At 43.4% G+C, this 22,925-nt stretch overlaps 1 protein-coding gene across 1 annotated transcript in view; it reads right to left on the reverse strand.

Annotated features, from left to right (window-relative positions):
* PAK6 (p21 (RAC1) activated kinase 6) overlaps window positions 1–22,925 on the reverse strand; it is a 33,347-nt gene that overhangs the window by 4,631 nt on the left and 5,791 nt on the right. Inside the window, exons 3-9 of the mRNA XM_073348805.1 lie at window positions 13,923–14,131; window positions 9,907–10,530; window positions 5,472–5,963; window positions 5,015–5,148; window positions 3,787–3,913; window positions 3,358–3,483; window positions 2,290–2,424 (exon numbers count right to left, since the gene is read on the reverse strand). Of these exons, the coding sequence (XP_073204906.1) occupies window positions 2,290–2,424; window positions 3,358–3,483; window positions 3,787–3,913; window positions 5,015–5,148; window positions 5,472–5,963; window positions 9,907–10,530; window positions 13,923–14,126 (1,842 nt within the window). The 5' untranslated portion in view covers window positions 14,127–14,131. The remainder of the gene's footprint in view (window positions 1–2,289; window positions 2,425–3,357; window positions 3,484–3,786; window positions 3,914–5,014; window positions 5,149–5,471; window positions 5,964–9,906; window positions 10,531–13,922; window positions 14,132–22,925) is intronic.

A 22,925-nucleotide genomic window follows, 5' to 3' on the forward strand; every position in this document is an offset into this window, starting at 1 on the left:
AGTGGGTTTAAAAAAAAAAAGAAGATTCCTGCATCTGATTAACTCTAGGTGAAAAATCAGGTGTTCCCAAACAAAAATTTAAGAGGGGAAGGATCCCTTATGGATATTCTGCAGTACTTCATGTTAACACTAGGTGCTATATTTTCACATTTGTGTAGGTCATGATTTTTATGGAGTTGGCAAATGGGGAGTATGGGATTGTCTCTCATTGTCCCCAGATTTATGTTAGTTTTTGCCCCTCTGTTCTTTGCTCTATTGTGTGTGGATTGCAAGGAAAAACTCATTAGAACTCTTGTTTTCTGAAGTGACAATATATATCCCTTCAGAAATTAGGATTTTAGTAAATTAAGCCTTGTTCCTGCTGGTCACAGAGAGGAACTGGGGGAAATGGCACAAGATAGCAAATTTGAAAACAATTCAGAATCTGGAGTGGAAATCTGATACAGCTGGTATTTGAAGATGAATACATCTGCACACACTTAAAAACATTAGATCTGAACACCATTGCAATGTTTTAATCATTTCTAATAGGGGGACATGTTGATATGTACAATTCCCATTAACAGGAGCTGGATGTCTAATGTCACATGTTGGACATTTACTTCTCTATATCAACATCAAAAGTAGGTAACAAGTAATCACAACTTACACATCTATTTTAATGTCACTAATTAAATTTGTTTTCATATAGGGATACGTTTTCACAGTTTGAGTTCACTTACAGCCAGATTCTGCCAACCCTGTTCGCATTAAGTAGTACTTTACTGCATGAGTAATTTCACGGACTTAATTGGGGCTACTTGAGGGGTGAGGCATTACTTAACTAAATACGGGTGGCAAAATCTGGCCCTTAGTACTTAGTCTATAAAGCTGTCTGTTTTGAAAGAAGAGGTGAATTCTGCTTAATCTGGTCAACTCAGTACTGCACTAGTTGATCATAGTAACAATTAATTGTAGTAATGGCAGGTTTCAGAGTAACAGCCGTGTTAGTCTGTATTCGCAAAAAGAAAAGGAGTACTTGTGGCACCTTAGAGACTAACCAATTTATTTGAGCATAAGCTTCCGTGAGCTACAGCTCACTTCATCTGATGAAGTGAGGTGTAGCTCACGACAGCTTATGCTCAAATAAATTGGTTAGTCTCTAAGGTGCCACAAGTACTCCTTTTCTTTTTGTAGTAATGGAGCACTGAATCCTCAGTTACAACTGAGCTCCACTCACATGGCTGGAGGGAGTCCTGATCATAGGTATTTTTATGGTCCGCGTTTTGGTCCCAAGGTCTCCTGTAAATCAGTTCACTCCCCTGTCCCAAGACAATTTAGAGAACTCAAAGGCTATAAATTGTGCTGGTTGGTAATTGCCCCCAAGGGGTCACTCTTGAGGGAGAAGTGCGTGCACAGAGGGAGGAGGCCAGAACTGGCTGTATGTCACCTAAGGATTCTCTGATGCCAAAATCTGGTCCTGATTTTTTAATATTAGTGTTGCAAAGGCAAAAAACTAACACAGCAATTTAACTCGTGACTGAAGAGGAAATCACTATTTCTGAACATTAGTGCTAATTTTCTATAAGTAATGATCAAGTTAGGTTAATTATCAGAGTGGCTGCAGTTCATTGCATGAGCCATCATTTACCTAGAACCATTCCTTTCTTTTAAACATGAGGTGGCTTTACAGCTGAGAGTGCCATTAAAATGGAAGATTTCAAAACACCAGGTGCAAGGACCCTCACATTCGCTACTGTGATGACTTGGCCCTGTTGAATTCAGCAGTATTTTGCTCTTGACTTTGCCAGGACCAGGATTTGATCTAATCATATAAGGCAAGCAGCGTTACAGTAACCAAAGGTATTTTACTAGGGATAGGTTTCAGAGTGGTAGCCGTGTTAATCTGTATCAGCAAAAAAGGAGTCCTTGAGGCACCTTAGAGACTTCCCAAATAAATTCCTTAGTCTCTAAGGTGCCACAAGGACTCCTCGTTGTTTTTACTAGGGGTAGTAGTCACTAGGTGTCAGTGTCACTAGGTGTCACTACTTACCATGGCATTGAGATCTGAAAGAGACCGTTGAGTAGTGTCTATTGAGCTGGGCAGAAGCACGGAGATAAATCCATCAGCCTGTGGCCTCCATCGAACAGGAATGAAAGTGCCTCCCAAGAAACAATGTCCTGGTGGGATTGGGATTCCATAGCCAGATGTGATATATTAATAAACAGTCTATCTGGACCTCAGCTACTCAGTCCCCACATGGCAATCAGGGATTTATCAGATTGCAAAGTGCCTGCAGACATACTGACCTTGTGAGAATTTTTCAGTTTGGGAGGAGAACTGTCACGGAGTCTCTTCATTGCTTGGACTGGGGAGTCACTGAAATAGGGGGGTTCTCCATCCACCATCTCTATCACCATGATCCCTAGAGACCAGATATCCACCTGCAGCAGCAGAGTATTACATCTGTGAACACAGTCAATAACAACAGCCTACTCTCTATTCTTGATCTCTTTGCGGGTGAAGAAAAGGTTGTATCTCTAAAGCAAGTGCTATAACATCTCAGACAGCTCTCTGATCTTATTGAAAAAGTGAAATATTAACTCAGATTAGCACTAACTGGACCCCTTGCATACTGTTTTAGCATAGATTGTTAAGACTGAATGGACTATGGAGACTGGCCCTCCCAAGAGGCTGCTCCTCCCAGGCTGGGACTGAGCCACAATGATGATGTAGTTTGGAGATAACTGCATAGTCATTGCTCAGACTATCTGTTCCATGGATAAATAACGGCTTATCAGTTTGGAATCTGTCACCTGCAGTGCTGTTTCATAAAACATGCGTGTGCATGTTTGTGCATGTTCCCTTTCCCTCATCTCTCCTGGAAAATAGGATAAATTAATTCAGTGATTCCAATTCATGTCCCAAGCTTCTCCTTGCTAGAGTCTGTCCACACATGCAGGGTTGTAGCAAGTTTCAGTAACAGTTAAAATTTAGTTACACCCTGTTTACATTACCAGACTGAACTATGTTTTAACCATGTCAGGGAATAACTATGTTGTAACCAAGTTTTCTGTCATAGTTGTTTATGTTGGTATGGGCCCTAACTGTCTCCTGAGAAGAGGAATAGATTGTTATCTCAGGTTTCAAAGTAGCAGCCGTGTTAGTCTGTATTCGCAAAAAGAAAAGGAGTACTTGTGGCACCTTAGATGGCATCCGATGAAGTGAGCTGTAGCTCACGAAAGCTTATGCTCAAATAAATTTGTTAGTCTCTAAGGTGCCACAAGTACTCCTTTTCTTATTGTTATCTCAGTGAGTCCCTGTAATATCTCAGACTGTTATTTACTAGCTCTTGCATTAGGAAAGCGGTAGATTACCTCAGTAGTGTATGGAGCCCTTGAAATAACCTCTGGAGCCATCCAGTATGGAGTTCCTACCAAGGACTTCCTTTTTGGTACATCTTTACTGATCTGAGCACAGAAGCCAAAATCTGAGAGTTTCACCTGTGAGAGAGGGGGAAGAAGGAAGATCACTGGAATCTTTAAACAAAGGAGGGAGTTGATGATGGGACAAAGATAAAGACCAAGTGGACAGAGAGAAGATGACTGGATAAGACAAAGAGAAAAGCAAAAGAGTAGAAAAACAGTAAGAAGGGTAGGAGACTAAATAAGTTTACAGCAGCAGAAGATAAAAGAGAAGGTGAGACTAGGAAAAGACGAGAAAGGGAAGGAGAGGCTGATGGGAAAGGTCAAAGGAAAGAACCTGGGTGAGTTGGACACTGAGGAAGTTAAACACAGGAAGCCTACCCTTCCATCAAGGGTCAGGAGAATGGAGTCGCTCTTAATGTCTCTGTGAATCACACCCTGGGAATGCAAGTATCCAAGGGCTTGCAGCACCGACTCACACACTGTTGCAATTTGTTCCTCGTTTAGCCTGAAATAAAACCCAGAATTGTAAAGCTGCCTCACATTTGACCACACAGGTTAAATCAATGAAAATCTCCTAGAAGTGCAGTGTGACCCTTCAATCAACTTCCCTTTCTGTTATCAGTAATTTTTCAAGATGTTTACTTTTAGTTCACAATGAGCAAGTGTCCATATCACAAAAAACATGAGCGCGATCGGAAGTGGTACTGTTGTGGGTAATTTTTTGAAGAGAAAAAAAAAAAAAAAAGCCAAGAAGCAGATGAGCCTGAAGCTTGAACTACTTTATAATTTCACCCCTATCTGGTTCCTCCAGCTCAGGGTTGAAGCAGGGCAATGTGGAAAAGCTAGTACTACCACTGCCCTGTGAATCCCTTTTGTATTGATAAGTAGATTTTTTGTCTCAAGGGCTGTCAATTCAGAATCTTTCACAAGCATTAAATTCAGACAAATCATGTTTGTAAAACAGATTTTAGATTTAAACAAGAGCCATGTCCCCAAATTCATATTCCAAGCTGGTACGCTAAGCCAATTGTTCTCAACCTGTGGCCCAGTCAGAACACAGCTGCGGCCCAGGCAACATCCTCAGTGTGTATACACACACACACACACACGCACGCGCGTGCACACAGAAAATTTCCTTACCTTGTCAAATCTTTTTTTAAAACTTTCCCTTTATTTTTTTAGTTGTTTATGTTTAACATAGTACTGTACAGCATTTGTTTTTTTTGTCTCTGCTGCCTGATTGCTTACTTCCAGTTCCAAATGAGGTGTGTGGTTGACTAGTCAGTTTGCAACTCTGAGGTTCTACTATATTACATTCAAATCTAATTAAAACACACAGTTTTTTTATTTGCAATATTTCAAATACTGGGTCACCAGCAGAGACAGCTTTGGGTCTTATGAACCTAGGTGCTTCCCACTTCCTAGATCAGAGGAACCACCACTTATTTCAAAAGAATTGGTGGCTTCAGTTATAAAATTTTATAATTATAAGGCATTGCAATCATGATCAGAACAAAAAATAAGTTCTCCAAATGAATTTCATGACACAGGCCTTACAGTCATGCTATTGCCCATCGGGTAGCATTCTTTTCTTTGTACTTCATACCTGATTTGAGACACAATGTCTGTGAGGGCTCCTCCCTGCAAAAATTCCATGAGCACCCAGAGTTCCTCTCCCACCAGGTAACTTTTATACATCTCCACCACATTGATGTGCTGATAGTCTCTCATTATCACCACCTGAGAAAGTAGGAAATATGTTTCACCACACAACTACATCACCCATAACCATAAAGCAAAAACCTCCCCCAAAGATCTAGGTGGGCTCCATTTGTCTTTCTGTCTCACATGTGATGTAGGCTCACTGAAGCACTCTTATGCCCCCTCTCATTCTTATTACCAGACTCACTTCATTAAAAAGGAAGATGGTCCTTCTCTTTCCTCCTTTTACTATCCTCATCTCCTTACCATTTTCCCTCCATGAAAAATAAAAGATGAGCCTATCGCTGTCCTTGCTTCATTACAGAAAGAACAGTCCACCGCTCACCTGTTACCATCCTCACCTCATTAAAAAGAAGTTCCCGTCGCTGCTGCTTTCTCAGATCCATCATCTTTACTGCCACCTGTCGCCCAGAGTGCTTCTCACGAGCGATGCAGACAATGCCTGTGGACCCTTCACCAATCTTCACATAGTTCTCCAGCAATGTCCGGGGATCACCCTGGTCCACAACCATTCTGAGGGCGGCCTTGAACTGCTCATGAGTCACGACCACAGGGTCCTCACTGGCCAACTGTCCTTTAGCAGAAGAGTCTTGGGACAGGTGAAGGTTGCTGGAACTGGTCTGAGTGTGTCTGTTTCGGGGGGATCCTGCTGGTGATGGCCTGCCCTGTGGCAATGTAGTTGCCTTCTCAGTTGTTGGGCTCTTCTGGGGGGTACCAGCTTCTGAAATTATCCTGGTTAAATCTGGTGCTGGCTGGTCAGGCGGAAGAGACTGGGCTTTGTTTGCAGGACTGCGTGGAGAACCCCACTGCTGGGGCCTGCAGAAAGCATTAGACTGAGAAGAGTGGATTAAAAAAATGTTGATTAGATTAGTATGTTATGCCAGTGTGGTCCAGTGGATAGTGCACCAGACTAGGAGTCAGGAGAGCTGGGTACTATTCCCTGTTCTGCCATTGACCTATGGGATGACTTGGGACAAGTCACACAGGCCAATAATTTCAAAAGTAACTAGGGATTTGGGTGTCCATCTTGAGACACCTTCAAGGGGCTGACTTCAAGAGGGTAGGAGCTTAAGCACATTCTGAAAAAACTCAGGTGCCTAGAAAGTGTCTCAAATTGGACACCCAAATATGGAGGCGCCCAAAATCATGAGGCACTTTTGAAAAATATGGTTTGCTCTGGGCCTCATTTTTTTCAGTCTGTAAAAATGGGGGATAATGAATCGTACATACATTGTAAATCACTTGAGGTAGATAGATAAAAAGTGCTCTGTAAGTATTCAGTTACAGGTGCAGGGAGAGTTTTAAGTAGGCAGAATGTAATTCCCCAAAGTGGAATTTGGCCAAGACATCAGAGTTAACTCGCTTTGTTTTGGGAAAAGTGCCATGGGATTTTTAATAGTGTAAATGGGCAGTGTCTTATTGGAAAGGTCAGACCCCCAGCAGCACAGAGTCATGTGACACCTTACTATGCCACTGGCTCAGGTCTGATTCAAAAGGAATCTGAATTACCAACACTCTTTGCTGCAGTACTCAGGGCTCTCTCTGGAGACCTCCCACTCAAGTACTAAACAGGCACAACCCTATTCAGGTTATGAGAGCTAATAAGATCACAGCTTGCAGTGATATGGCTTAAGAATACACACACTCTCACTCACACTAATAAAATGGATAGATCTCCAGAAAAGATAAATTCTATAGGATTTAAGATGTCTAAGCATCAGCGGTCGCCCAGGCGATGTTGACTAATTGAAATTCAACATAAAGTGTGGTCAGCTGCAAAATGAGAGAGCCTGTTCCAGCTATACTTCACAGTATCAGCTTCACCGGAAAGTGCTTAATCAAAACACTTTCCATTGCCCATCAATAGCAAATCAATCATTTATAATTTATAGGTAAACAAATATTCAGTGGCAACAAACCTTTATCTGTCATTATTTAGATGGAGAGTTGAAAGCTGATAGTGCAGGCGTAGAGGGAAAGGCAGATAATAGTTACCGCTATAGAGAGAATTCTTCACTTTTAGAAATCTTCTTAAGACACTCAGAGAGAGACTAAACTAGACCTTAACTATATAAGCCTGAATTTTTATTAAGGATTTCTGTTGATAATAAAAACTACAGAAGTGTAACCTCTCCATTCGCTCACTCATTTTCAGGCATTCATATACAGACACCCATGTGTGCAACCATGGCTGTGAAGTCACTGGCACACAGAGAGCACAAATACACACAGAAGTAACTGCCTGTTAGCAATGACTTCCTGCTCCCATAGCAGCTCTACCCCTGCATTCCAGCACAGACATGCTCCTGACAGGAAGGTATTTATTTCTGAACTCTTGTTTTATTACACAAGAATAGGGGTGGGGTTTTTTTATAACCTAAAGCACACAAAAGACCTTTATATGCACATAGGCTCATACATGTCTGTCTAACCACATGCACATACATTTCCTGCTCCAGCCTTCTATCACCTCATGTATACACACATTCCTAGGTTGGTAACTGTGGGTGTTCCCTGGGTCCATCTATCTGGAGGCTCACAAGCCCACACTGTTCCATCCTTACATTTTGTTCCCTGTCTGTCTGTCTAGGCATACCCATTCCCATTTTTATCCAGCTGTATTCCCATGTCAATCTGTCCACAGTTACACATTTCCCTAGATGTACATGTTATTTTTCCCCACTTCCACACACACTTACACTTCTGTGAGAATATAGAGCAAGGTATCTCAGACAGGTCCTTTTTCCTTCTACAGGGGCGGGCAGAGATGATCATTCCTTACAGTGGCTTAGAGCCAGATCTTCAGCTGATGTAAATCAGCATAGTTCTATTTACTTCAGTGGAGCTAGGTTGACTTACGCCAGGTGAGGATCTGTTTTTCTTTCAGTGCCACTCACAGACAGGCAGATAGATTTGTGCACAAAATGAGAAAGAAAACAGGCCCAGAGAGAGAGTGAGTTCTGTAAAGAGACAGAGTGAGGGACAGAGAAAGCAAGAGACACAGAGCTGTATTTGAAAATTAAGTGTCCATTCTTTAAGAAAATGGAAGAACATTCCTGTGATTGTTCTCATTTGATTGAAGGGCACCACCGTCCAGCATGTTATAGCAAATCAGTTCTGCTGGGTCAGAGATTCCAGTCCCCATCTGCCTTTGTCACCTTCCTCAGAATAAAGGAACATAGCAATAACTCAGAACTGACCTGCAGGGAACCAACCCATCTTACAGAAGGCACCAAACAGTTATTAGATGGTAATGACCTCAGTTGAATTGACAACAGCGATCCAGAGGTTTTCTATTCTATATCCATTATCAGTGCCTTGAGCCATCGCACCAGTTGCTTTTTATTCTAGTCATACACTCAAAACAAAGAGGCTTCCAGGGAATGGAATAGTTGTAAATCATCCCATCCCCATCAACAGTAGTGATTAAATAGATTAAATAGATTAAAGTCAGAGTTTAAAGTCAGAAGACACCACTAAATCTTCCAGTCTGACCTCCTGTCTATCAAAGGGCACCAACACTATCCAGCACCCACACACTAAACCCAGCAATGGAAATGAGACCAAAGTAAGAGAGACCCACAGGTGACTAGACTATTATGTGCCACAGGCAGAGAACTGGAGGGACCAAGGTGCACCAGTGCCTAAGGCCCCTGTAAGGGCAGGGAGATGATTAAATGACATATACCATATAATCCTGGTAAGTGACCCACACCCTCCAGAGGAAGGTGAAAACCCCCCAAGCTCACTGCCAATTTGACACCAGGGAAAATTCCTTCCGGACCCCACATATAGCCATCAGTTGGAATCTGAGGAAGGGACACCAACCAGCCAAGCACCTGAGAGAATGTTTGGTGCCACCTCAGAACCCTGGCCCACCACATCCAGTGTCCCATCTCCAGCCATGGCCATCACTGATTCTTCAGAGGAAGGAGATTAAAAAAACCACCCAGAATACACTGCGGGGGAATCCCTTCCTGACCCCTTGTGGTGGCTGGCTGACACCCTGAAACCTGAACTTCAGGAACAAAAGATATGAACCTGATGTGAGCCCCAGCCCTGCCCAATTCTCTTGCCGGAAAGGGTCAGTGTGCATCTGTAGGCCTAGTCTACGTTTATGGTTTGTCTATATCAACCGTGTGTGAAAAAGCTGGGGTGTAAATCTACCTTGCATTAGTCTGCTGTGCACAAGTGGCCCCTACTGCCATGTGCTAAAAGTTCCCTAGTGTGCTTTGATCTACTCCCATTTCAAAATGGAGTAAATTAAAGCACACTAGAGAACTTCCAGTATGTGGTAGCAGGGTCCACTCGGACACTGGTGGGCACACTAGTGCAAGGTTGATTTACACCCCAGCTTCCTGCACACTAACTGTTCAATTAGACAAGCCCTGAGAAAAGGTTTGCCAGTATAGATATACCAACACAGCTATCCCAGTCAGTCCTCCTTGTAGATACAGCTCCCAGGAGAGTGCTTTTGCCAGTATAAGTTATGCCCCATCAAACTGAGCTATACTGAGCAAATGCACTTTATACCTGGCTGTCACTTTGAGTGATGCTCAGCAGCCTATTTTGTGAGGAACATCATCATCTGTCTTTGCATGGACTAAGCTCTCCTTCCACTTTGGTTCTGTATTTTTGGCCAGGACTTCTTTGACTCCATCATTAACCTAACGGGAGGGATGTTGTTTTTCTTCAGAATTGTTTGAATGTGAAAGTAAACTGCAGCACGATAAAAAGTCATCAGTGTATTTAGGTTTAAGCAGTAAATAAATGTACCTTTATCTGCAGGGTGGGACCTGACTTATTTGAGTCGCCAGATGAGGGCAACACACTTCGTAACAGCCTCCGTTTCAAGCTGTTTTCCCTCGATTTGGGGCAAGGGCTTCCCGCCCCAGAAGGCCTGGGATTCACTTGTGCCACCAGGCAAGGCTGGGGCCAGCATTCTGAGCTGCTTCTTTCTGCCTTGTCACTCTTCCCAGCCAGAACATAGGTGCGCTGTTGGTGCTGCAAAACTGAAGTGAGCTGGATGCAGCGCCCACCCTCACCTTGGAATTCTGAAGGCCCAAGGGACTTTGCTTTCATTACCATACCATTGGGATGAGATTGCCCATTTGTCCTGGGTTTATAATCTGGCCACATAGTCTGCCTTCGGGCTGCTTTGCTTCCACCATTGCAGTTGAGATAGTTTCCATATTTGTCTTCCCAGTTGACCTCGGGGCTCTGAAGATACATGTCTGGGAACCTGTCTTCTCCCAAAAGTCCAAGTGACTGGGCTCTCTTCCTGCTGGTCGGGCTCTTTCCCCTTAGAGTGTTGGAACTGATGACAGAAAGCTTCTGAATATCATTCAGTATCCCAGAGATATATCCCTCCACTTCGATGCTGCTGCCCCTCACAACAGTCTGTCAAACACACAAACAAAAGGCAAAGTTAGAGCTTTAACCCCTGAGGCTCAGGACGTGAAGGGCAGGGGTTGAACTTTGTGTCTGGCTCGTCACTGAAGTTCAGGGTAGGGGGGAATGGTTGGCTTCTCCTTTGTTTTTACTTTCTTAAAGTTTGATGAACTATATATTGCTGTGATAAAGAGTGGCACTAGCTAAAATAACAGAGCAGGGAGGCACTGTGTTCCTCACACTGCTTTTCTAATGCATCTCAATCCTGACTTGCCACACTCCTACTAGTTCCAGGAGTGGGCACCTACTTCAGTCCTGAATTTTCTATTCCTGCTGCTATTCTGGGCTCCACTTCATTCTGTAACCACACCTCACTTGTGAACTTCAGCCAAAGAAGCTATGAACACACACACACTTTTAAAATTTTGCATTGAACTAGCAATTAGTCCTGAGAGTTGGGTGTTAAGAACTTTGATTTTGAATGCACTGGACAAAAGTTTCCTCTTTATTTATTGGGGCACTACTTCCAAAACTGAGTCTCAACAAATCTCAGTGCATTTTAATCTCTACCTACAAATCTTTTTTCTGTTCCAGTACAAGGTCCTCCTCTTCTCGTACAGGTCTGTCAGTGCACACATAGCTTAGCACCCACCAGCAGCCAAGCTGCCCCCCTGCCCAGCACCTCCTGCCTGCCAGCGGCCCCGCCGATTAGCTCCTCTCCCTCCCTCCCAGTGCCTCCCGCCCACTGCAGATCAGCTGTTCTGCAGCATGCAGGAGGTGCTGGAAGAGAGGTAAAGGAGTGGGGATGGTGCGCATTCAGGGGAGGGGACAGGGAAGAGGCGGAGCAGGGGCGGGAAGAGGCGGGGCGGGGATGGGGCTTTGGGGGAAGGGCTGGGGGGTGGAGCAGAGTGGGAAGAGGTGGGGTGGGGTGGGGGTTTGGGTGGAGTGAGCGTGGGGCCTGGGGCTGAGCAGGGGTTGAGCGCCCCCGGGAAAAATTGGAAGCTGGCGCCTGTGAATGCACATTCAAAATCCTGCCTTTCTTAGTCTGCTTCTAATTCTGGTTCCTCACAATTTTTGCCGATGTTACTTAATCCTGACCTGTAAAACCCATGCTGTTCTATCTCTGGGTCCCTCCTCTGTTCTGCCAAGCCACTGCAATTATAAATGGTGAACACACTACTGGAAATAAAAGGATTGCAGCAGTTCATAACTGCCTTGTAGGCAAATGAAGAAGGATAAGGCATCCATCCAAACAACCACCCATACTGTATGAGTGGCACGCCCTATACGCTCAATACAGCAGCCTAGCCAACTTGTTTATTTTGGAAGTAAAAAGCTTAAGTGCTAGGAACTCAAACCATCTATTCTCCACAAGAAGACACAGTATAATATCACTCCTACCCCTTGTGTGAATCTCAGTCTGTATGAGGAAATCTTCCCATGGAGTGAGAGGTAATCTCCTGTTTGTTATCTCAACTTGGGTTCCTCCAACCATGCTGAATTAATTACACTGGGCCAGATCTTCAGCTGGTGTAAACTGACACTGCTCCAATGGAGCAACACTGACTTGCACCAGCTGAGAAACAGGCTCGCTGCGAGTTAAGGAAGGAAATACAGGAGAGAAAGATCCTATCAATTACAGGCGAGTTGAGGCCACTCAGACTCATTTAATTGTGTGTCCAATAGCTCAGACGCAGGCAAATTCATCTCTCCACTCCCTGCTGTGGTAATACATCTTCTCGCGTGTACATGCATCTCTTGTTCTGCCTTCAGTTTGAACTGCTCTGTCAATCACCACTTGGATTGGGACATTGACTGCAAACTGGTTCCACCACCTTTACACAAAAGTAAGGAAAAGGAAAAGCCGCACCTCCACGCCAAAAAAAAAAAAAAAGGTCAGGAACCCGGCTCCAGGAGTCTATTCAGTAGGGTGAATAAGCCTAAATTACCATTTTAGTTCACTCCTAAACCTCAGCAGTCTGTGTTTATAGTTTACCTCAGCAATGCAAACTTGGGTAATAGTAATGGTTTCTAAATGATCCACTAGCTTAAGCTGTGGTCAATGTAACCTCACCTCCTCCTCCTGACTGAAGCACAGGGAGGACAGTACAAACTCATCACTCAGGCTTGCAAATGGGGCAGTAAGATATGGGACTTGCTCTTTCATCCCTTTCAGATGCACAGGTGGTTCACTAATTTGTTAGGCCAAACCTAGGATCATATGCCCTATGGATATGCTGGGAGCTCTCCAAGGTCCATTTCTTACGGAAGGGTAGTTGAATGACTGGTTCAGTGGTTCTCAAACTTTTTGTATTGGCGACACTTTTCACACAGCAAGCCCCTGAGTGTGACCCCACTTATAATTATATTAAAAACCACATTTTTTATATTTAAATGCTAAATTTATAACCCTATTGTTATAAATGAATTTACTTTTTCTCACCGCTTTTAAATTAAGACTAAAACACATTTATCAAATTATTGTTATAAACAGAAAAGATTTTTTTAAATAGTTACTGATTAATACTGGGAGAGGGGGCGAAGAAACTTTGTCAATATCACTGTTCACAGCAGACTTAGCGCCCCATTGCCACCCTTACCTCTGTGCTGCTGCTGGCGGCAGGTGCTGCTTTCAGAGCTGGGTGGCCAGAGAGCCGGGGCTGCTGGCTGGGCGCCCAGGTCTGGAGACAGTGCTGCCACCACCAGCAGTGCAGAACTGCAGAAGTAAGGGTGGCAATGCTATACCATGCCACCCTTTTGTCTCTGTAATGTTTGCCCTTTGTACTGGGAGGGGGAGCTAAGGCAAATTTTGGGGTACCTATAGCCCCTGCAAGCCTCCCCCAGTGCCATTCCAGCCTGTGTGTCTGACTATTAAATTATAAATTACATGTTTATGTTTGCCAGTCTCAGTGTTCTGATGGATCTGCAGTTCAATGTAGCTCTTCAGCTGCTGAACAATCAAGCCCTCTAATGTTGTCTCAGTCCAAGGAATGGCCTTAGGGAAAATGGCACTCTGGGCGAACTTCTATTTTGTCACCCTTCCTTTGGGGCCAGAGACCTGCCATGCGCGGGGCTGACAGCCTGTGACCGCCACATAATATCCTCATGACCCCCAATCTGAGAACCCCTGGGTTAGTTTAACTGCAGTAGTGTAGTTGTTTTAGTTATCGCTGAGGTTCTACTGCTGACCCTGTTTTTTCTTTAAAACAAGAGAGGTTTTACTCTGCCTTCACAGAAGATAAAACTTGATCAAAACCTATACCTTGACCTTCCCTGGTCTCCTTACAGATCACCCTGTAACATTAATAGGACATTTTTATTCTGAAGAACATAGGAGGCATTGCTTCACTTGGGCTGCACTGCATTTGAGAGAATGGGAAGGATTAACTTTCCTCTTTCACCTTCATAGGTTGAAGCTGCATCCTGGTGATTCTTGAAGGGTCTACGACTGGCTTTGGGCGTTTCAGGGTGTCGAGAATGTTCTGCCATTGAGGGGGCAGGCCAATGAATTTACCCTCTTTTGGATCGAACGAGGTGTGGACCCGATGCTGGAAGTTCTGCGGAGCAGAGATCTCCGGTCGTTTCTTCTTCTTTTTGCGGAACATGATGCCTGAATCAGAGAGATCAAATGCATTAGATCTAGTCATTTATATGGTCTTCACAGTAGTTATTGTACGGCTCCAGTTAGGGTCGCTAATTGTGGTTGGACATATTCCTGGAGGTTTCATCACACGATATAATCTTTAATTCCTGGAAACTCCAGGACAATCCCGGAGGCTTGGCAACCAAACCTACAGTTATAGCTACATTCGAATTTCCAGTCTAACCCTTCTTTTTCCATTGCTCGTACAAATTCCTATTCACCTGAGGTTTTCCAGCCTTGGTCTTTTAGCCTAAATAGCTGAGCTTACACTAGGATCCATAAATCACTACTGATGTAGCTACCCTGTTGGGAGTAATGGGGGAGAATGTAGATAGCCGTTTTTATGACTTTGCATTTCAATCTACTCAGAATGAGGTTAGATAACAGAGAAAAAGAGCCTGAGCCCCATCTATAGCTGCCTCCACTGCCATCACCAGAGGAGCTGCATCGGCAGCGAGTTATTGCTCCTACTCTCCCGAGAGCAGAGAAGAGCAAAGAGTTTTTTTTTTTTTTTTTTAATTTAAGCAATGTAAGTTGAGCCAAATTTTTATCGGCAGGTAACTTTAAAAGTTGAGATAAAACTGAGCTTTTGGTTCAGGCCTATCTGTACTTTTAAAGGGGCTTTTTCTGGATGTGGGGAGGTAGGGTATTAAATCCAGAGCTGGATTTGATTTTTGTGAATGGCCCCTATTTTTATAATAGGCTGAGAATAAAGCCACAAGTCCAATACTTTTGAACTTTGAGGTGTTCAAAAGCTGAATCCCAAACTTGCAACTCCTGACCACCTCAATACAAATAGCTAGCAAGGTCAAACTTGCTGAGGAGATTTTATCAAGTCTGGAAAAAATTAGTGGAAAATTGGTTCTTTGGTTTCAAAGTTACAAATGTTTAAAGTCAGCAATTTCATGTATCCGACCTAGAGTGTTTTCTATTTGGGGCTTTAAGGGCATGTTTAGCAGGGACACTTTACAGTCCTCCTAAAGCTGCTTGAGCCTGTAAATTCTATAAATCAAGTATCTCCAGTTCAAGAAAGTTACAAACTGTCAAGAATGCCACTGTTAGAATTATAATATTAGAAATGCAGCTTGTGAAAGGTCATGAGGAGAGAAACAGCCAGGGAGCCTTCAGCAGAGGCCTCGCATTTTAGATAGCTCAGTCTAGGTAAAATGCTTCAGCAGAGGCTCAGTGCTAAAGCTCTGTAGCATAAGCTGAGCAGCCCTAGTTTAAGCAATTTATAATCTCCACTGAAGAAAATCCCTGTTTTTTGTGCCCCTTCCTGTAACCTCTGTCTACTTGGCTATCTGTCCTTAAATTGTGAGTTCTTTGGGGGCAGGGACCGTCACTTCCTGAATGTCTAAAAAAGGCCTTGCACACAGTAGACTCTGTCATGAACAAATAATAAATGGGTGAAATTCCTGACGGGTTCCTCAACAAAGTTCCTGAGGGTTACTCACCAAAACACAAACTTGAGCCTAAACTTTCTCCCCAAGCTTCACTGTCCCTAGGGTTTCCTTGCAAGACTTCCTCTGTCCTGGTCCTCTGCCTTTTTCCCCTCAGAAAGACACCCCGATCACTCTTGTATCCCATTTAGAGCGAACAAGCATGAGTCAGAAGTAATTACTCTGTTCCTTTATTCAAGGTATTAACGCCTGAAGTTAGGGTGCCTCAGCAAAGGAACACTGCATTCTGATGCTGGGTTCTAGAAACCGACACACAATTACAGTTTCCTAGGCCAAAGAACTCCAGATGTAGTTATTTTATTAGCTCTTCATTTTTCTAAATTAAAAGGAAAAAATAGTGCTAATACTATGTTAAGGTGGAAAAATCAAGCACTCAAAAGGACGTCAGTCCTGCAAATTAAAGTTATTCCCAGAAGTTGATTATGTTGCATACATAGAATTATCTTTATCTCTTTCTCTTGTTCAATTTAAACCTTAACATATTATTGTTTGTTGATAATACATACAGGAAATACATAGGATGGGCAGTTACCATCTTTTACTTATGTGTTTGTATAGTGCCTAGCACGTGACTCGGGCACCTAGATGCTACTGAATTACAATAAATAAATAAATATTATTATTAACATTGTGGGAGAAAGTAGAGATTCTGGATTTTCCTAAATTTGCGGTTCAATTTCCCAACCTTAATATTACATTAGTGCTGGATGCACTATTGTATTATCTGTACAGAACCACTGGTGTACATAGACACTTCCTGATCTTTCCCTCTATCCAACAGCAGATTTTGGACCCCCACCAAGCTCTTACACTTCAGAAAGATCTTTCTCCCTTCCCAGTACCTCAGCTTTAGATTATTTTGAGGGAAAAGTATTTCATGGGTCAAAGACAACAGTGAATATAGAGAAAATAATTTGTTTCACAGTAGAGACACAAACATTTCTGGTGATATTTTCCTTACATGCTATACACTTCAATATCATGCTCTCTTAATGGTATAATGCTGTACATAATTCACATTGTTACATTTAGAGCTACAGTTTAAAGCAGTGTACAGTGGTTAAAAAGTGATTATTTAACATACTGCTGTATTTCCTGTACTTAGGGCCTGGAGCCTGCAAAAACGTATGCACATGCTTAACTTTACTACCATGCACAGTTCCCTTGAAACAGTAGGGAGGGGATGGAATCAATCAACTTACGGTAGTAAAGTTAATCATGTGCATTAAGCATTTGCAGGATCGGGGCCTTACACTGTATATCACAGCAGGGCATTTATACGGACTTTTCAAATGCAAACACAGCATTACTGTGCTGCATCAAAATGCTCACAAGAGACCCCAGACTTATTATTCCATCTGAAAAACAGAGAAGCAATGTAGAGAAAAGCCAGCCAAATAAAAGCCCATTTAGAGAAGCACTGTGAGACCACACTTCTGCACCTGAGAGGGTGCGCTGCCAGAACCCTCTTTGCTTTGGAGGTAATTCCAATGGCACCCAGGGCACATATGCTCTAATGGTGAGCTCACTGGGGCAGTGATGGTTTTTGTTCTGTATCTGTATAGAGCCCAGCACAGTGGGGTCCTGGTCCATGACTGGGGCTCCTAAATACTACTGCAATTCAGATAATAAATAATGAGAAATAAATCTGGAGACAATTCTTGAAGGAGAAGAACTACAGAAGATTTCCTGGAAAAGGGAAGTGACCTGCTAGCTACTCGTTTTGGCACTGTTCAGAGGACAGGTGGGGCTACTAGAGAGGCTCCACAGCATTTGACATAAATCAGGAAGTGGGAAGGACTGGATAAAGTGCTCTAAATCTCAACTCTCTGCTGGGACAAGAAGTGTGTCAATAATTATTAAATAAAACCTCTTCACTGAGCCATGGGGAAGGAAACGTACATTCCTAAACTGAGTAACCAAGTGATCGTATTGTTTTAACCCTTGTTCTTCCTCATCTACCCCCTCCCTACTCTTTGTAGCCTCCCTCATTGCATCCCATACATAATTATACTTTGGACTCTACCAAATTCACAGCTGAAAAACGTGTCACGGACCTTGAAATCTGATCTTGTGTGTGCTTTTACCCTGTACTATACAGATTTCACAGGGGAGACCAGTGTTTCTCAAATTGGGGGTCCTGACCCAAAAGGGAGTTGCAGGGGAGGTCACAAGGTTATTTAGGGGGGTTTCAATATTGCCACCCTTACTTCTCCACTGCCTTCAGAACTGGGTGGCCGGAGAGTGGCAGCCGTTCAGCAGGCACCCAGCTCTGAAGGCAGCGCCGCCGTCAGCAGCAGTGCAGAAGTAAGGGTAGCAGTACTGCAACCCCCCCTACAATAACCTTGCAAACCCCCCCACCCCCTCCACACACACATTATTCCTTTTTGGGCCAGGATCCCAACAATTATAACATCATGAAATTTCAGATTTAAATAGCTGAAATCATGAAATTTACTATTTTTTAAATCCTTATGACTGTGAAATTGACCAAAATGGGCGGTGAATTTGGTAGATCGTGAATTATACTGTAAGATCTACAGGGCAAGGACAATGGCTTTCTATTTGTTTGTAAAGCCCCTAGCACACTTTGTGGTGCTGTAAAAATAAATCCATAAATAATAACTAGTTGCATTCCTTTATGATTCAGTATGATTGGATTTTATGTGTGAATTACTGAATTAAAATGTTCACTTTTCCATTTGGGGCCAAATTTTCAACCAGGTTTCAAAAGTAGATCTACCCCAGCATATCACTTTGCATGTACATAAACAAAACATTGGTGCATTCACATTAGATAATTGTGCCTGCAAATCACCCTTTTGAAAGAACTTACTGCATTGGTATAGACAAAAGTATGGTTCACATATGCAGAAATATGTATCCATTAAGTTCATGGTCACATTTACAGCAGCTGTCTGAAAATTGGCCTTTGTGTCTTTTTGGCTAGTAGTAAGAGTATCATAATGATAAAATGCATCCAACCCTGGAAACCTACGTGTACCTCTGGGTTTCCAATTACATTTGCTTTACATTGATTGCTTTGATTATAAATACAGTCTGATATTGGACAGGTGGTTGTAGTTTAAATGAACACGGTCAGAATAAAAAAATCATATTAAAAATAGGTATCTAAATTCCCATCATCTTTAATAATCCTTTAGGTTTTCCATTTTACTCAGCTTGGGCAGTGAAATGAGAGTGGTCAGTTACACTTGTTCTTCTGTATTGGCTAGAATATTTGAGTTTCCATCAGGAGAATGTTTAAATAAAAACTAAAACATGCCCTTTGTTATCCAAAAACAAATTAATAAGAATATTTTTATCATATAAAACTTAGATTTTGTAAATAAACACAAAACCTATACTTTAGCCTTAAACTATTAGACAACATCCCCTTAATCTGCCATACATATCCTAGGACACTGACACCATAGTAATCTACTAGACTCTAGTCTTTTCATTCACTCCTGATAGTCCTACTGGTAGAAATGTCATAAACATAAATAATAAAAGTCACTACCCTGAGACAAAAGCAGCTGGAGATTTAAATTCTCTCAGTGATCCATTTCTGCTGCCTAGGAAACCACGTCAGATTTTTTAACTCCAGATATAGCTTTTCACAGATAATATAGTTCCAAAAGCTGTCACATCTGCTAGCGAGCAGGAGAAAAAAATCACAGACGGCAGATTCAGAGCAGTGGGAGGGATCAGCTGGAAAGGAGGGGCAAGCAGAGAGAAGGGTTAGGCTCGGATGAGAGGAAGGGGGAATTAGGTTGGAAGAAGGAAAGGAAATCAGAGTTGGAAGGAGGGATTGGGAGACAACAGAGAAACAGAGGGGCATAGAAAATGATCAGCTGGTCAGAAGAAAGAAGGAAGTAAATGGTAGCAGGAATTGTTCCTTGTTATCACACAGTATTTCAGATACTAAAGCAAATTTGCTCTTGTGCTTTGTTATTTCATCAGCTTCCCTGATATAATTATAGTTTCACTGGTGCATAGGGCAGGTATATAAACTATGACTGTCATTGTGTGTGTGCGTACGTGTATACACACACACTTGCTCGCTCTCTCTCAATCTCTCAACGTGAATGAGAGAAATAGGTAGCAGGGTGTCTGATGCTTACTTGATTATTTTTTATTTAGAACAATTTCTTACAGCAACTGAAACACCGTTTTGCTGAGAAGTTCTACCCTATGGGCATCACCATTCTGCTACCAAGCTTGGTGGGTCATGCCCTCCCTGGACCAAGAACACAGAACTCTTAGATACTGGATGGGGAAAAGTATCAATCCAGTGTCCCCAAGAGACTCCTCAGTTGTTGCTCTGAAAAGTGTTGAAGGACTACAAAGAGGGGCTGCGGGAGTTCATCCAGTCCAGCCAGGCTGCAGGCAGAGTCACTGTGATGGGCGGGAGGGGGGAGTTGAAGTTGGAGTCAGAGAGCACAGGGAGGGATCCCAGAGAACCCCCCAAACAAAAGGAAAACCCCATTAAAACTCACTGAGATGCAAGTCACAACAGTGTAATACATTTCAAGTATGGTGTATGCTAACAAGATAATTACCCATGTGTTTGGGTATGTATAATACACACAAAGTATTTTATTGCATTCCAAGCCCTATAGAATCCTAATGTTTACTGACCTGACATGATCTTTATTTACTCCATGTCATAGACGTTCATAGCACTTTGCAGACAAACAAAACTGTCAGTTTCCTTCCCTAAGAGTTTTCAAATCTAAATGAAACTTTATACAGCCAGGGCTAACAACCAGTAAAGAGTGGGTGGAGGGGAAAAAAGGTGGGGGCTAATGGCAGGAGGCCAGACAGCCTCTCGATGTCACTTCCCACCCTACATCTCTATGATTCTATATTTGAAATGGGATCTCAGAGTGCGGTGTCCTGCCGTGATCCCTCTCTGCACCTTGATCTGAGGCCCTGGGCTTTGGAAATGTTGGTTTAGGTGCTTTGCTTCCCTAAAGGAAGAGATTACGTTTGCTGCTGCACTATAACTTTCAGTGTTTCAAGTCCTACATTTTTTTCTGATAATAAAGCTGTATGTCTGGCAAGATGGGTGCACCATGCAACCTAACAGCACTGCAGACTGATGTAATGCTCTAAATCCTGTGTGAACACATACCCAGGCGTACAGATTAATATTCTGTTAGAAATAAGATTAGGAGAGATTTATCTGTTATGTTGCTGGGTTTATTTTGTGACAGATGAGAAAGGAAATGCAAACTCCCAACATTTGATACATGGCTTTTACCAAAAGGATGGGAAGGACCATGAAACTAAATTGTTGGTTTTTTTCTTTTCTTGTCTCATCTATTAAGAGCAAAATAGGCCACCTAATAAATATGTCTTTCCTGAGCTTATTGTGAACAGTATTTATTGTCATGCTCCTCTGTGGTTTTTAGACATACTGGGCCAAATTTACATCTGATGACATAAAAGCTCTTTGAAAGGAAGGAGCTTTTGTACTGTGCAAATCTAATACTATCACAACCCAAACGTTAGCCAGCTTCTTTCTTTATGAAATAATAAGGCTGTATTTGACTGACAAAAGTTGGGAGGAGGGGAACTACTATCATCTTCAGGTACAGATGAGACAGAGATTAAATGACTTATTCAAGTTCACACAGGAAGCCTGTAGCACAGCCAGAGACTGAACTTTGATCTCCTGAGTCACAGCCCAGTACTTTAGCTGCAAGATCTAGAAGAGTAGCCTCACTGGGTACACCTACACAGGGATAGAAGACCTGCATTGGCGCAGGTCAGCTGACTCGGGCTGGAAGAGCTTGGGCTGCAAGGCTACAAATCACTATGGAGACCTTTGAGCTCAGGCTCTCGCTGCAGGGCTAAACATCACGATGTAGATGTAGACGTTCAGGCTCAGGCTGGAGCTGAGTTCTGGGACTCTCAACCCTTGCATCTACACAGTGACTTTTTAGCCCCTAAGCCCGAGCACCGCGAGCCCAGTCAGCTGACCCAGGCCGGCCACAGGTTTTTTATCCCTGTGTAGACGTAGCCTTTCTGTTCCTCTTATTAGATCGACTGGAGGATTAGGGTTAGCAAATACCAATGTAACACCAGCACTGCTTTTCCCAGCCTCAGAGATCAATCCACAGGACTCACTCTCAATTAGCTCTGCTGAGAGGGGGGCACCTTTCAGCCACCTTTCTCACTTGCCTTGAATCACAGATGGACACTTCCCTACATTCACAGTCCCATTCCATTCACAGTGGACACTCCAGGCACCACACAGCCCACCTGCAGATTCCCTGAGGTACATCCAAAAATGAAGATGGATTGTTTTCATTTTTAAAAAATCATGTTTTTTCACATGCTCTCCACTGGCCATCATAACAGACTGCTCATTAATTCAAGACACTGTGGAGACATTTGCTAAGCTTGCCCTTCCTTGGGACTCACTATATAAGGGCAGGAAGATCCCAAGCCCTGATTCTCCATTTGTCCTGCACCTTGCAAAGTCATCTACATCTGTGCAAAGGGTGCTACCAAATCAAAATGGTAGCATTTTACACTCACTGTGCCCAGATGTAACTGCCCACGCAATGAAGACTCAGGCCTCAGGATGCGTGCCTTAGCAATGTGGTGGAAATGTGCTGAGATGGCAGGAGCATGCCACCTGATCATGATGACACCAATAGCTAGGCTAGCAAGGTTTTGGAGACAATTTTAACGACTTCCAAACAATAATAAAGACAAGTTGATTCCCCACTTGTCATAATGTAGGTAATAACACATTGCTTTGCAGTCACGCAGTTCAAAGTGCTTTATGAAAACACTAAACCTGCCACCAGCCTGTGACACTGGTCAATTGTATTATCCCCATTTTACAGATGGAGAACTGAGGCACAGAGCTGTAAAGTGACTTACCCCAAACCTAGGGTGACCAGGTGTCTGGTTTTTGACTGGCATGCCCCGTAGAAAAGGGACCCTGGTGGCTCTGGTCAGCACCACCGACCAGACAGTTAAAAGTCCGGTCAGCGGTGCTGCGGCGCTAAGGCAGGTTAGTCCCTACCTGTCCTGGCTGAAACCGCACTGCGCCCCAGAAGCAGTCAGCAGGTCTGTCTCCTAGGTGGGGGAGTCCACAGGCCCCCCTCCGCCCCTGAGCACTGGCTCCGCACTCTCATTGGCCAGTGGGAGCTGGGGTGGTGGTGATCCCTGCGGGTGAGAGCAGTGCGTGGAGCCTCCTGCCCGTGCCCACTCCCCTCCGCCTAGGACCCGGACCTGCTGGCTGCTTCTGGAGCACGCACAGTGTGGTGCCAGGACAG

The sequence above is a fragment of the Lepidochelys kempii genome, chromosome 6, assembly GCF_965140285.1.
Source record: "Lepidochelys kempii isolate rLepKem1 chromosome 6, rLepKem1.hap1, whole genome shotgun sequence".
In the NCBI taxonomy this organism is placed as follows: domain Eukaryota; kingdom Metazoa; phylum Chordata; order Testudines; family Cheloniidae; genus Lepidochelys; species Lepidochelys kempii.